This window comes from Osmerus mordax, chromosome 8 (genome assembly GCF_038355195.1).
Source record: "Osmerus mordax isolate fOsmMor3 chromosome 8, fOsmMor3.pri, whole genome shotgun sequence".
Classification (NCBI taxonomy): domain Eukaryota; kingdom Metazoa; phylum Chordata; class Actinopteri; order Osmeriformes; family Osmeridae; genus Osmerus; species Osmerus mordax.
Window position 1 is genome coordinate 18,812,475 of NC_090057.1, and position 14,596 is coordinate 18,827,070.

General features: G+C 41.2%; 2 protein-coding genes across 5 annotated transcripts in view; both read right to left on the bottom strand.

Annotated features, from left to right (window-relative positions):
* Window positions 1-1,548: 1,548 nt before the first annotated feature.
* Window positions 1,549-5,090, bottom strand: LOC136947540 (uncharacterized). The gene is made up of 7 exons (XM_067241647.1): window positions 5,052-5,090; window positions 4,284-4,925; window positions 4,151-4,196; window positions 3,771-3,862; window positions 3,520-3,630; window positions 2,674-2,950; window positions 1,549-1,974 (listed from the first exon to the last, which is right to left on the bottom strand). Exons 2-7 carry the CDS (start codon window positions 4,757-4,759, stop codon window positions 1,759-1,761), a joined length of 1,218 nt encoding a protein of 405 aa, XP_067097748.1. The 5' UTR covers window positions 4,760-4,925; window positions 5,052-5,090; the 3' UTR covers window positions 1,549-1,758.
* Window positions 5,091-6,989: 1,899 nt separating this feature from the next.
* LOC136947538 (putative nuclease HARBI1) overlaps window positions 6,990-14,596 on the bottom strand; it is a 91,231-nt gene continuing 83,624 nt past the window's right edge. The window contains exons 1-13 of one of the 4 annotated variants that reach the window (XM_067241646.1): window positions 10,328-10,523; window positions 9,976-10,046; window positions 9,712-9,888; window positions 9,560-9,621; window positions 9,391-9,477; window positions 9,262-9,303; window positions 9,020-9,193; window positions 8,918-8,940; window positions 8,527-8,571; window positions 8,252-8,421; window positions 8,067-8,182; window positions 7,859-7,970; window positions 6,990-7,764 (exon numbers count right to left, since the gene is read on the bottom strand). In XM_067241646.1, coding sequence (XP_067097747.1) covers window positions 7,394-7,764; window positions 7,859-7,970; window positions 8,067-8,182; window positions 8,252-8,421; window positions 8,527-8,571; window positions 8,918-8,940; window positions 9,020-9,193; window positions 9,262-9,303; window positions 9,391-9,477; window positions 9,560-9,621; window positions 9,712-9,888; window positions 9,976-10,046; window positions 10,328-10,485 — 1,608 coding nt within the window. In that variant the 5' untranslated portion in view covers window positions 10,486-10,523 and the 3' untranslated portion in view covers window positions 6,990-7,393. Of the gene's footprint in view, window positions 7,765-7,858; window positions 7,971-8,066; window positions 8,183-8,251; window positions 8,572-8,917; window positions 8,941-9,019; window positions 9,194-9,261; window positions 9,304-9,390; window positions 9,478-9,559; window positions 9,622-9,711; window positions 9,889-9,975; window positions 10,047-10,327; window positions 10,524-14,596 lie in introns of those variants that run through there. The other 3 variants (XM_067241644.1, XM_067241645.1, XM_067241643.1) reach the window with 3 other exon arrangements.

A 14,596-nucleotide genomic window follows, 5' to 3' on the forward strand; every position in this document is an offset into this window, starting at 1 on the left:
TTACTACCATCACCCTGGATGATGTTCCTGATATGGACATGCGGAAGATTATTGCATCTGTATGTATAACAGTAATAACAAACATTGTTTTGTTATTTTATGGTCCAGGTTAACTGATTTTTTAAACGATAAGATTCCGTCTGTTGGATCGGACCAATATATCTCACTCACTGACAGGGTCTATGACAATGAAATTATCAGTGTTATTCACGTCACATGACAATGGTCATAATGTTATGGCGGTGTATTCATCCTATGCATAAAGAGCACATTTAAACTACACATTGAGCTTTAATTAAGTGACTTGGTTGTTTGAAGCTGGAGGGTCAAGCAGATATAAGCGAGGAAGAACAGAGCGCTGTAAAGCAGTTGGCGGAGAGCTGGGAGATAGGGAGACAGTTCCTCACAGAGGAGACCCGCCACTGGCTGTTCCACCGCCTTCTACAACATGCGGTACTCTACATATCTAGTCAGATTTAAACAGAGGCAGAATTTATCTTTCTATCCAAAAAACATCACACATCTTAAGACACGGAGCTGTCAATTTAATATCAAGTTCTTCACAGAAGTTAGTTCCTACTGTACTAGACTTGAGGATGGTCACCAGACCACACTAGCGTCTCACATTGATATTTGTCTTGCCTTAACTTTTATGATCATGTTACCTATGTTTTACAGTTTTTTTAGGTCCTTGGTAGAACTGCACAACAGATAGTACAGTTAGGAAAAGGCATCAAACAGACTGGAGTGTGGCTGTTGCTCTATCCACCAAAAGAGCAACAGCCAGATTGATGTTTCCCCGCTTGTCCGATGTGGCCATCAGCCCTGAGGTAAAATAAGGTTGTTGTGTGTCAGTAAGTCATTTAAAAATGTTGGTAATATACTTTGTTGGTATTGAATCTATAATGATTTTGAATATACATTTGTTTAAATCAGAAGTCACAATGGACTTGCACCTATTTAGTCATTTTCCTCTTAGCACCTTTTAGTGTAATCATGTGCAGATGAGTACAATGAAAGTGACTAACATTTGGAATGGTTCAACATGCTTTTTTTGTTTTTTTTATACATCAGACGATCCTTGATCGCATTATCTGGCCTGTGGAGAAACCAATGGAGGAGGAGGAGTATGAGCCCTACTCTCTGGAAATTAGATGCACTGTAGCAGGATACCTCCGCCAATTCATTGACAGGTTTTTGTTACATCTGCCTATTATGCTTGCTTAAAGGTGTAGCACATAAAGATATTCTTTTTTAGTTGTGAGGTTTTAAGCATTCAAAGTTGCACATCAACCAGGCAAAAGTAAAAGGCAGGAAGCTTCCTGTAATATGTATTGAATTTAGAGTTCTTACTCAGCGTCACAAAAGTCTTTGAGGGCCCTGCTTCAGTTTTGGACAGGATGGGAGGTCCCAACAGAGGATCTCCACATGGAGGTGGTCCATGGCTCGCACCCTCGATCTTCCACTTCTTTCCAGTCCCTGAAGTTGCCTGGAAACTATGACAATTATGCCATGTTCAGCTTGTCACTGGAGTCCTGCATATCAACCTGTGACACAGGTTTTGGTCTCGTCTAAGGCCAGGAATACACCAGGCTTGTTCAATTTGCAATATATATATTAGGAAGGTCTAGGTCTAGACAAATGTACCATTTCATTCAACGTTTCGTTTTTGTACAAGGTTTTATTCACAAATTAAACACTCAGAATATTTTTCATTGTCAGGATTCATTCAATTATCAGATTGCCATGTCAAAGATACTATACTCTACCAGCAAGATGTGACGCATGCCTGACACACATTAGGTAAATGTCCCTGCCAAAACTGACTGAATGTGCAGTAGGTTGTACAGCCATGCGCAGCTCCGCAATGGCGGCCTGGTCTAATGGGCAGTCGATGTCTGGGAATACAACTCCACTGTCTGGATCTTCTTCAAATCCTGTGGCATCCCAGTCAATGTCATCAATCTGCATTCCCTAAAATGGAGAACAGATCATTAGAAATACTTCCAATTTTAAATTTCTTTAGCAATCGAATGGGTTCCAGGATCTGTGTTAGGATAATTTCTCAAGTAATGCAGATGTCGGATCAAAGAAAGTACAATGGTTCAATGCTTGCCGGCAAGGAGACAAAATCTGATCGCAATACAAAGTTTGTCTGTCAGTATGTTGTGCTAGCTAAACTATTTAAGCAACACCATGCTAAACAGTCATTGGTTCATACACAGGCATGCATATGTCCCATGGCCCTTCTTTCATTGGCTCCCTTGCATAGACCTGGCACGCGTGTGTGCGTGCATGTTTACGTGTGTGCGTGTTTACGACATCAACCCTGATTCAATCACAACAACAGGATCTTGTGATCTCTAGCTCCTCCACAGATGTCAAGCAAATGGTCACCAGACCTTGCGTCTCCACCTAGTCCTTGTCACACAGTATCTCCTTAAAACAACGAAAACCCCCAACATCTAGTCTTAACAAATACTCACCCATCCCCCAGAGTTATAAGAAAAGCCTAGAGTTTGTTTAGGGAGTCTCTCTTATCTACTGACAAAGAATGCTAAGCACAGTATCATTTTATACAGAATAAAAGTTGTGACATCTTCAATTTTTCCAACAGTCTGTTATTTCAGTGTGCTGAAGGGCTTATTGTAATTAGGCCTTTAAGTGAATTACCTCTGCAGCGTCTGGCTCGGTAACTGGATTCTCCATGAGACCCAAGTGCCAAAGCTGGTTTGGGGTCCGGCCTCTCTCTGTGCGCAGAGAGTGGTCATCCCAGCCTTTAGCAAAATGTTCAAGGTCCTGCTGCAGCCGAGGTACAAAGACAAAGTGTACACAGAACAGATGCAAACTGTAAGCAAGGTCCAGGAGTCCTTCATCCTCTAAGCTGTGCAGGACATCGTAGTAGACATGGGTCACTGCAGTCCACACGTCCCTCCATAGGCGTTCAATCCTTTAAAATAAGGCCATGATAGAAGAATCAGTTTGTACAACATAACATGAATCTAATCACGTTGGGACATTTTCTTTCTGTAGATAATGGGTAATCTAAAAATGTATTTAGAATGATTCTTAACTCAATTGGATAAATGTGGGGAGTCAGGTGGCTGAGCGGTGAGGGAATCGGGCTAGTAATCCGAAGGTTGCCAGTTTGATTCCCGGTCGTGCCAACTGACGTTGTGTCCTTGGGCAAGGCACTTCACCCTACTTGCCTCGGGGGAATGTCCCTGTACTTACTGTAAGTCGCTCTGGATAAGAGCGTCTGCTAAATGACTAAATGTAAATGTCAATTGATCTGCCTTAATGTGTGTAGGTGTTTAACATATTTCCTTGTCTTGCAAAGGCACACTTGGTCTACTGCAGCCTTGATTAATGATCCTATTTGAATTTGTATGCGTTAGACAACTTTTCTAGTGGGGACAAACACAAAGTGTGTCCGGCTTTACGATTCACACCTACATGTGTTAAATTACAAAAAGCTGGCACATTGAGACAAGGCTGAGTTGAGTGTGCTGGTATTACCTCTGGTTATGGACGCTCTTTCCAGATATGAAGCTTCCATGTCCAGTTCCTCGGGTGGTGAACATTGCTCTAGCAATGTCAACATTCTCTACACCCTGATCAGCTCTCACCCTTCAAAGAGAAAGTCTATGATCAGTTTTGCAATAGTAAAGGACATTTCAAACATGCTGTATTAATTATTGAAAACACTATGACAATCACTTATCATAAATTGAACCATTTACAAAACTAAGAGGTGAGAAAAACTTTACTTGTAAGGCCAACCAAACATCATAACACCTTCCATGAAAAAGTCAAAGGCAGTGGCAGCACGGTTGTTGGTGGCTGTTTTAAGGTACATGATCTGTAGGGAAATAAAAATCCCAATTTAGAACATTGACTCATCAAGGTATGTATCAAAGATTAGGAAATGGTGCATAGATAATGATGAAACTAACCAAAAAATTAGATATACATTCTTGAACAGAAGATGTGACACTTAGCGCAGTCTATAAGTTGCAAATAGATTGTCAAGATAGCATGTGTGTGAGGAATGCAAAATGATGGTTAACAGTCAGTAGGACAATGCATTAACCTCTAACTTGTGCCCCAAATGATCAAATGGACAAAGAAAATAGACAAATTACAGTACCTTGCGTGAAAACCCGTCGATCCCGCCAAAGATCACTATGTTGTATCTAAATAGAAAATTTAAAGCATTGTCACTATTTAGATATGTTATATCTGGTTGATCAGTAACAAAGCCAAGGTTTGATGTGATATACCTGATGAGTTTATGGTTTGTGTCTGTGTGCTGTAAGTGTCTTGGTCCACGAACTGAATATACACGACGAACAACACAGCCCATGCCTGTCAACCTGTCCAAGATCCCAGCTGTATCCACACGGTGCATGGAAGCATTCACTCTCTCCCACTGCACATGGTAGCCCTCTGACTGCAGGCACCCTTTCATAAGGCGGTAACCTGTGTGGGGGAGTCTTGACTTGATTGCCCTCACTTTACCGTCTAGTTCATCATCAGTCATGGTGGAATACTGACTTCTCACTGACAGGTTGAAGTCACTCATCCGGCGAAAGATGGTTCTTCTCGACACCCCAGTTACTTCTGCAATGCAGGTAGCAGAAAGGCCAAGATCAAGCAGACTTCTTATGTGTTCTTCTGAAACTTCAAGTATCAGACGTCCATTGGGTGTAATCTGCCATGTCACGGATGGTGAGGGTGAAGAATGAGTTTGCCTCATAAACAAATGATAGAGATGTTCAAGGGCTTCACTGATTCCATTTGGCAGGATTTGGCCTGTGCACTGAGGAAAGTCCTCTCCTGTGTGACCATATACTTTAAGTATAGGTCTAGCGGGTTGTCATTGAGGGCATGCTGCAGTCTTGTCATTAGCCTTGACGTACATTCTTGAACAAAAATGTCCGGTAATAACAAGATTCAGAGGTCAGTTACAGCATTACTTTGATTTTAAAAAGTGACATTAGTTACATTAAAAAACATGTAAAGTTGTGAACGCTTAGTATGATGCTTACCGGCTGCAATGTTGGTGTATTCGCCATGCTAAACTAAACATGAGCTGGACACACTGGATAGATCTCAAATGTTGGCTGGGAAAGTTAAGCGCAAAAAATTTAAAAGATATGGATCTTTCACTCTTGAGTGTATTATTTACTGCCAGTAATGACTGGTCGTCTAATTAAATATCCGTATACATATTTACATTAAAAAACTATTCAACTTACTACGACTCTTATCCATATACTGGATTCCTTATACTGTTAAGAATGTGCTAACCGAATAATCTTTAAATGTTGCATTAAAGATACATGCCCATGGATATTTTGAACTACTTACCAAATGACTCACCATTGAAATCATCAGCATTCTAGTTTTGTTCTTATTCGCTGACGTTCTTTGTGTGATAGACAGACGTAAATGTCCAATGATATTAGACACAGAAATGGCTATATTTGATTGGCTTAGATGGTTTTGGGAGCAGTGTTCCCGCCTTCTTCTACGGAGACACAAAACTTTTTTTTACAAGTACACAAATCTTTTTCTTCTACGGAGACACAAAACTTTTTTTACAAGTACACAAATCTTTTTCTTCTACGGAGACACAAAACTTTTTTTTACAAGTACACAAATCTTTTTCTTCTACGGAGACACAAAACTTTTTTTTACAAGTACACGAATCTTTTTTGCAAGTTACAAATCTTTTTTACAAGTACACAAATCTTGTGTACTTGTACTTCTTCTACGGAGACACAAAACTTTTTTTTGCAAGTACACGAATCATTTTCTACAGAGACATCTTTTTTGCAAGTTACAAATCGTTTTTACAGAGCTCGCTCTCCTGGCACTAATTTCACGCCATACGAAATCTGGCGGAATGTCTGAGGTGGATATGCGAAGGACAGCTGACAGGTGTGCAATTTAACTAGCAAACCATCAGCCCGCGCCCACTGAATCAGTCAAGTTCTTATTATTTACATTTAGTCATTTAGCAGACGCTCTTATCCAGAGCGACTTACAGTAAGTACAGGGACATTCCCCCGAGGCAAGTAGGGTGAAGTGCCTTGCCCAAGGACACAACGGCATGACCGGGAATCGAACTGGCAACCTTCGGATTACCAGACCGGTTCCCTCACCGCTCAGCCACCTGACTCCCTATTATGTCCGCGTTAGTTTTTTATTGAGTCCCTTAGTGCCGATTCAAATTGTAATCCTTCAACACAGCGACCTGGGGCCTGTTGCACAAAACTAGGATAAGGGATTAAGCCAGGATATCTTGGTGATCCTGGCTCAATTGATCCGTAATCCGGTTGCACTAAAGATGGATAGGGGGCAGGAGGATATGTTATGGTATAAATTACCATGGAGATTTATTCTGTGGAGCTAGCCTGCTCCAGACCAGGCTAAATTCCAGGATCTATTTAATCTCATCCCTAATGTCAGTCAGCAGTCACCACAAATGGAAACCAATAGTTATTTCACTGCTCACTATACATTGTTATCACATATAACTAGACCCACTGTCATTATTTAAACGTTTGTGATCATTAATTTCAATGATTTTGGATAAAAAATGATTTTTAGATGATGTTGCTATCATTAGATAATTTACAGTTTCCCATAGACTATAAGGCTATATATAAAATGATAGAATATTAGGGCCACAGAGGGGAAAAAAACACAAGTCATAATATTGTAACCAGTTGTTTTAAAGGAGGGCAGTTGTTAAAATGACAGATGTGGGGCATTTCGTGAAATTGTACTTCAGTATGGTTTCATAAACAAAGACATGCTGATGTGCCAGAATATTAAGTATCACATTGTCATAAGTATCAAAACTGTAAAAACAATATGTAGCTTTTCTGCAGAAAGAACCAGCCTCATAAATTTATGACTTTATCCTTTTTCTTCAGTGTGGCCCTAGTACTCTGTCATATAAACAAATACACATTCCATATGAATATAAAAACACAATGTGTAACATTATGTTCCTTTATTGAATAAGGACAAAACAAAGCAGGTAAACCATCAGCTCCTTTCGAAACTGAAGTCACAGTGACTCTACAAGATGGAAAGCACAGAATCCAAGCATATTATACAAAATGATACATACACATTCAAAGGTCTGTATATAACACACCCTGCATGTCTGCACACTAAAATAAATGCAGGACAAATCCATACACATCAACTGAACAGACAAATGAATGGATGCAGTAGCCTCCCTGCAGCCTTGTATTACACACAGTATACCGCACAAACATCATAAGAGGCCAAATTCGTAAAAAAACGAACCCAAAAAAACCCAAATTCCTCTGCCACCGCAGGACATATTTAACCAAAATTGAAAGCACACATACTAACTAAAATAATTCAACACATATTGGTCCCTCAGCAGCCGACCACTGTCGTCATCAGGGAAGATTGCCGGATTGTCCCAGTCCATGGCTGGTGGCACTCTGGGGGCCCTCTCCTTCCTCAGGCAGGCCACATTGTGGAGGACAGCACAAGCCACAGTAATATCACATGCCCTAACAGGGCTGACCCTTAATTTGTGAAGGCAGTGAAAGCGTGCCTTCAGGAGGCCAAAGGTCATTTCAACTCTGGCCCTGGTCCTGGCATGGGCATGGTTGTAGGCCTGCTGTGCTTCCTGGGGGTCTGTGAAAGGTGTCAGGAGAAAAGGCTGGCAGCCATACCCCCTGTCTCCCAGCAACACACCAGAGAATTCACCTGTCAACACAAAATCTCATCATTACTACCTCATAAACACAGTGATATTCTTGACACAGCCATGATGGTTATAAATAGGGGTTGTGTGGCTTACCTTGTGATAGGCACTGATAGATTTCAGAGGCCCGAAAGATTCTGGAGTCATGGACTGAGCCAGGCCATTTTGCCACAACATTGCTGATCACACAGTCAGCATTGCAGACCATCTGAAATCATAAGATGAGGAATATTACACCAATCAATGCACATCACTGGCAATGCAGAGTGTTCGTCAATGGACAATATCAAAAAGTTATGTTCACCTGAACATTAATGCTGTGAAAGGATTTCCTATTCACAAAATCGGCCTCATGGGCACCTGAGGGGGCTTTTATCCTTATGTGTGTGCAGTCCACTGCACCAATGACATTGGGGAAACCTGTCACACAAAGTAATGAGTATCCTACTATGTGTTAACAGTTGTCCTGTAATTTGTAGATCCTCTTACCTGCAATCCTATAGAACTCCTCTTTGATGTCACAGAGTCTTCTGTGGCCAGGGAAGGAGATGAAGACATCTGCTAATGCTTTGATAGCCAGACACACACTCCTTATTGTGCGGCAAATTGTGGCCTTGTTCAGCTGTTCTGCATCCCCCACTGAGTACAGGAAGGCTCCACTAGCAAAAAAGCGCAAGGCCACACAAACCATTTGCTCCACACTCAGTGCATGGCTCCGTGCAGTGCGGTGCTTAATCCTGGGACCCAGTAGTCTGCATAGATACCTGATGCCATCTGCAGAAAACCTGTATCTTTCATATAGATGGTCATCAGGGAAGGCCAGTGGGTCCAACCGGTCCCTGAAGACCCTTTCTCGCCTGAAGGCTCTCTTCAGCACAAGTGCTTCTTCATCCACCACATCTCGCACGAATGGGCATGCCATTGTCAGAGCAGAAAGGAACACACAATTTTGGGCCTTCATATAGGCTAGTGGCCACACCTGGTGCTGGGGGGGTGGGCAAAAGAGGGCGATGCCTTATAACGATGACTTGGTTGTACTGATTGCTGGGAAAATAAAAAAAACCTTAGAAAGATGCCACCGTCCTGTGTGCTCACAATAAGAGCTCATATGTCATGGCTCACTTGACTTTACGAGAATATACCTAATTTTTATTTTCAGCTGTGTCATCTTCTTGGAGCTGGGGGAGGAAAGAAAAATAATGATTAATACATTTGTGTTACAGTTAGCATACAGTGTACATTGAAGGCATATCTCACCTCCCTCTCAAGTTTTTTTATTTCAAGGTCCAGTTTCCTAATTGTCCTCTTTTTTATTTCGGACTCCAGTGCAAGATTTTCCATCTTTTTCTTCTTGTACTGAATGTCTATGTCTGCCAGTTCTATTTGGCGCCGGAGGTGGTTGCCATACAACTTTCTGATAGCTTGTGAGCTCTGTGAACACAATACAATTAGCGCAGCTGGAATTTGGCAGGATGTGGTGTCCTTTTATTAATACGCACTATGTTGCCAGGCTGGTTTTCCCACTGTATAGCATCTGGGTCCTGTAAAAGAAATTAGATTTTTTGATTTTGATGAGGACTCCTCACCATTGTAGAGTAAATAGTACTTTCACAGTCTTAACATGATACCTCATGCCTTCTGGAATCCAGAGAGATGGTCTCCTCCTCATCATCGTCTCCATCATGTGCTGTTGCTGCTGCACTGGGGCCTTCACCCTATCACATTTAATCGGATTCATATTGAAGCTAGTAGACAAGACATGCCAGGCCTACAGTATGCCTTTGATGGAGTACTCACTGGATCAGCATCGTCTGGTGCTTGTGCTGGTGGCTCTAACAGGAACACAGTGCTGCCAGACACTGCAAGGCAATAGGTAAACCAAAGTCAGACAGTCCAAATTGATTCAATATGAATGTGGTTGTATCCCATGTAGAGATGGAAGGACATACCTTGAATGAAGCGGGTGGCATCTTGGGAGGAACCTATGCTCGTCTCTTTCCCCCCAGGGATCCCCTCTAAGACGGGCCTGCCTTTATTTAGCTCCAAGGCCATGTCCTCTGCTGGGGTAAGGTCAGCCTTTGGTGACCCACCACCCGTGCCTTGTCTGTGGGTATTCTTTTTCACTGCTAAAACAGTACAGACAATGTGTGAGCAGGCACCTTCTGGGTACAATATATGCTTGTGCTTTGTTAAATATTAGTCAGGGACCATACCATTCTGCAGAATGTTCTTGTATTTGATTTTGACCTGCTGCCATGTCCGTTTTGGCCCGTTCATGTTTAATCTACACACACACACACATATTTAATGGAGTCACACTGCAAAAAATTACTTGGTATTTTTGTCTTGTTTTCAGTAAAAATATCAAAAAATTTATCATAGCTTTATACAGTGTGATGGAGTTACTTTACACAATTTCACTCATATCTGCAGTGCATTTCAATAAAAAATTTAACCGTTTCATAATTACAGTACAACTGCATTTTTGGAGATGTGAATTAAATATTTGAATTGTAATTGTGATGTTTCAGCGGAGCGGTGAGTATGTAATTGTGCACTACTTACGCATTCAGGCGGTCTGCAATACTTTGCCACGCTTTTTCTCTTTGCTTTATCACTGTGGCGGTGTTGCCTTTCTTCTTAATTATATCTTTTACCTCCTCGTATGCCTCCATGAGGATTTGTGCTTCCGACGGGGAAAAGTACGCGGCTCTAGTTGCCATGGTAAATCAGTTAATCTGTGATCTGTGGCGGGGTCTATTTGAGTGAGCCGTCAGCGCGCACCTATCCAGGATTGGTTTCACCTGGCTTAATGAATCCGTGTCTGCTCATCCTGGCTTGGTCTTTGTGCAACCAATTAAGCCTGGACGCACATGTTTTGGCTTCATTGAGCTCAGCTGAGTCATTTATCCCGGATGTCTTAATTCTACTTTTGTGCAACAGGCCCCTGTTCTCCAAAACTAAGAACACAGCTTTGACTTTGACCTCAGTAAACAGATACTTAGAAGTCCTTGTCTTGTTAAAAACTCTACATTCTGTATCAACCTTTGATTTTTCATTTTCGAGGGATAACCAACAGCTAACTCTCCTGTCGGTGAGGTTGCGCAAGCGCACATATGTAAATTGCCTGATCACTAGTGTTTCAGGACTACATATTTACAACCGCTCAACACATTTAATTGGGTGTGCTCAAGCCTTCGGCGAGAGCACAACCTTTGTTCTCTCACATATATATTATTGGGTGTGCTCAAGCCTTCGGCGAGAGCACAACCTTTGTTCTCTCACATATATATTTATTTATTTATTTTCGCCCCCCTAAGGATCAGTCAATATTTGGACTACATACACAACGGCGGTGTCAAAAGGTTCGTCTTGGTAGCGATTGCGTTGGTTGTATTCTTATTTACGTTCCGTTGCATGGTTTAAGTAGAAATTGCGTTTTTGTGGTGAAAAGTGAAGCTAACGGTGGCTAATTTGCTAGCCACAGTCACTGACGTTACTAACGTCACTACGTCACTAACGTCACGAAAACACGCGTGACTACCTGTAGCAGAACATTCGTTTCACATCTGTTAACTTGGGGGATAGCTAGGCTAACTATAGCTTTACTGCAAGGCAGCTGCAGGAACGCCACAAGCAAAGAGGCCAGGGTGATAACTATTTACTCATTTTACTTTGTGATGTGAAACACAATTATGAAATGTAATGTACAATATTAGCTGATATTATTAAGGAAGTAGGCCCACATCTACTTTTGGAAACGGTAGTCTACTATTTCACTGAAGCATTAGCATCATGACATTAGCCTCTGTTGCCCGGGCAACACATACTACAGTGGTCTATGATGCATCTGTTTTCAATCTTTAAAATAAACATTCCTCACAAATACATTTTCGTTGTAGGATTTATTATGACATTACATTACAAGTAAACGATTTGTGGGTGAAATTATCATTACCTGTGGTTTCAAACCAGTGTTGCTCACTGCAATGCTGTAGCCTACGCGAGACACTACAAAAACATCTACACAGCTGTAGGAAGTCAAACGGCGACAGAACATGTTCGGCACTCCCCTTACTTAATCAAAAGTCTATCTAACTACTAACCTGAACTTCATTGCCACAGCCTAAACGTTGCCAATCTGTTCATGAAAATAATTCATTTCAGCCTAAACCGTACAACGGAACGTTAAATCCAATTCAACCAACGCAATCGCTACCAAGACGAACACAGCAGTAGTCTACTAGTACTGTACCGTAGTAGTACAATTTACCGGGGCAGCTTCTCCACACAGGGCTATATCGCATTTTGCGTTGTTACTGACAATGATCGCTACCAGTGAGCTTTTTATGAATGAGCGATTTTCCACTAAATAAATGTCAAGCTTATTTACGTTTTGGGGGGCATATTTTCAGTTAGCAGATGGGACTGTCTGAATCGCGATTCCATCTTCTACTGCCGGGTAACGTCGTAGAATAATCTTCAAAGGGGGTTCTTTATTAATGAATGAATGCAATGAGTAGGCTACATGCCTGAAAATATCACGAGAAGGGAAAAACTTAAAATGACGTTTAAGTCATAGAGATTAGGTCCATTTTTACACCGGTCTGCCAAATGTATTCGTTTTGATTCAACGATGAGGCTGCCTCTTGCAGGGGAAATGAGAAGACATCTATTTCATTCTACACTTCACTCGTATTTTCAGTTGTAAATGAGCAGCAAAAAAAAATTTCTTTAAATCTATTTAATCTTTATAAATAATAAGTATGCATTTTCATATAAAATATACAGAAATCAGTTGTAAAAATTTCATTCAAAAACGGACCCCTGTGCAACCGACGCAAGCAAGCACACCCTACAATTTCCCCAGAAATTGTACCCTCTCTAGTTATTATTTTTATTATTTTTATTTATTTTTGCCCCCCTAAAACTCAGTCAATATTTGGCCTACATAGACAAAGTAGGTGTCAAAAGTTTCGTCTTGGTAGCGATTGAGTTGCTTCTATTGGAATTTACGTTCCGTTGCATGGTTTAGGCTGAAGTTAAGTTTTTGTGGCGAAAAGTGAAGCTAACGGTGGCTAATTTGCTAGCCACAGTCACTGACGTTACTTACGTCACTACGTCACTAACGTCACGAAAACCCGCGTGACTACCTTTGGCAGAACATTCGTTTCGCATCTGTTAACTTGGGGGATAGCTAGGCTAACTATAGCTTTACTGCAAGGCAGCTGCAGAAACGCCACAAGAAAAGAGGCCAGGGTGATAACTATTTACTCATTTTACTTTGTGATATGACACACAATTGTGATGTGTAATGTACAATATAAGCTGATATTATTAAGGAAGTACATCTACTTTCGGAAACAGTAGTCTACTATTTCACTGAAGTATTAGCATCATGACATTAGCCTGTGTTGCCCGGGCAACACATACTACAGTGGTCTATGATGTAGCGTTATCTGTTTTCAATCGTTAAAATAAACATTCCTCACATATACATTTTCGTTGTGGGATTTATTCTGACATTAGTAAACGATTTGTTGGTGAAATTACCATTACCTGTCGTTTCAAACCAGTGTAGCTCACTGCAACGCTGTAGCTTACGAGAGACACACTACAAAAACATCTACACTACACAGCTGTTTAGGAAGTCAAACAGCGACAGAACATGTTCGGCACTCTCCTTACTTAAATCAAAAGTCTATCTAACTACTAACCTGAACTTCATTGCCACAGCCTAAACGTTGTCAATCTGTTCATGAAAATAATTAATTTCAGCCTAAACCGTACAACGGAACGTTAAATCCAATTCAACCAACGCAATCGCTACCAAGACGAACACAGCAGTAGTCTAGTACCATCTGCTAACTGAAAATATGCCCCCCAAAACGTAAATAAGCTTGACATTTATTTAGTGGAAAATGGCTCATTCATAAAAAGCTCACTGGTAGCGATCATTGTCAGTAACAACGCAAAATGCGATATAGCCCTGTGTGGAGAAGCTGCCCCGGTAAATTGTACAATTTACGATTTTCCACTCAATAAATGTCAAGCTTATTTACGTTTTGGGGGGCATATTTTCAGTTAGCAGATGGTACTGTTTGAATCGCGATTCCATCTTCTACTACCGGGTAACGTCGTAGAATAATCTTCAAAGGGGGTTCTTTATTAATGAATGAATGCAATGAGTAGGCTAAATGCCTGAAAATATCATGAGAAGGGAAAAACTTAAAATTACGTTTAAATCATAGAGATTAGGTCAACTTTTACACCGGTCTGCCAAATTTATTCGTTTTGATTCAACGATGAGGCTGCCTCTTGCAGGGGAAATGAGAAGACATCTATTTCATTCTACACTTCACTCGTATTTTCAGTTGTAAATGAGCAGCAAAAAAAAATGCTTTTACATTTATGTAATCTTTATAAATAATAAGTATGCATTTTTATATAAAATATACAGAAATATCAGTTGTAAAAATGTCATTCAAAAACGGACCCCTGTGCAACCGACACAAGCAAGCACACCCTACAATTTCCCCAGAAATTGTACCCTCTAGTTATTTTTAATTTTTGATTTACCTCACGCGGGCCGGATTGGAACAGCCTGTGGGCCGGTTGTGGCCCTGCGGGCCGTACAAAGCCCTGGTCTGCCATAACTGATTCTCTGGTGCGCAGGTCGTAATTTCAATCACACAGCACGGAGCAGTGTAGGCCTACAGGAATATCTGGACCACAGCCAATCAGAGGCAAAGACCCGCCCCATCTCTGTCTCTGATTGGTTTAGACCACGATATGATCCAACCATGAGTGCGAGTTCCGTCAAAGAAGAAACAA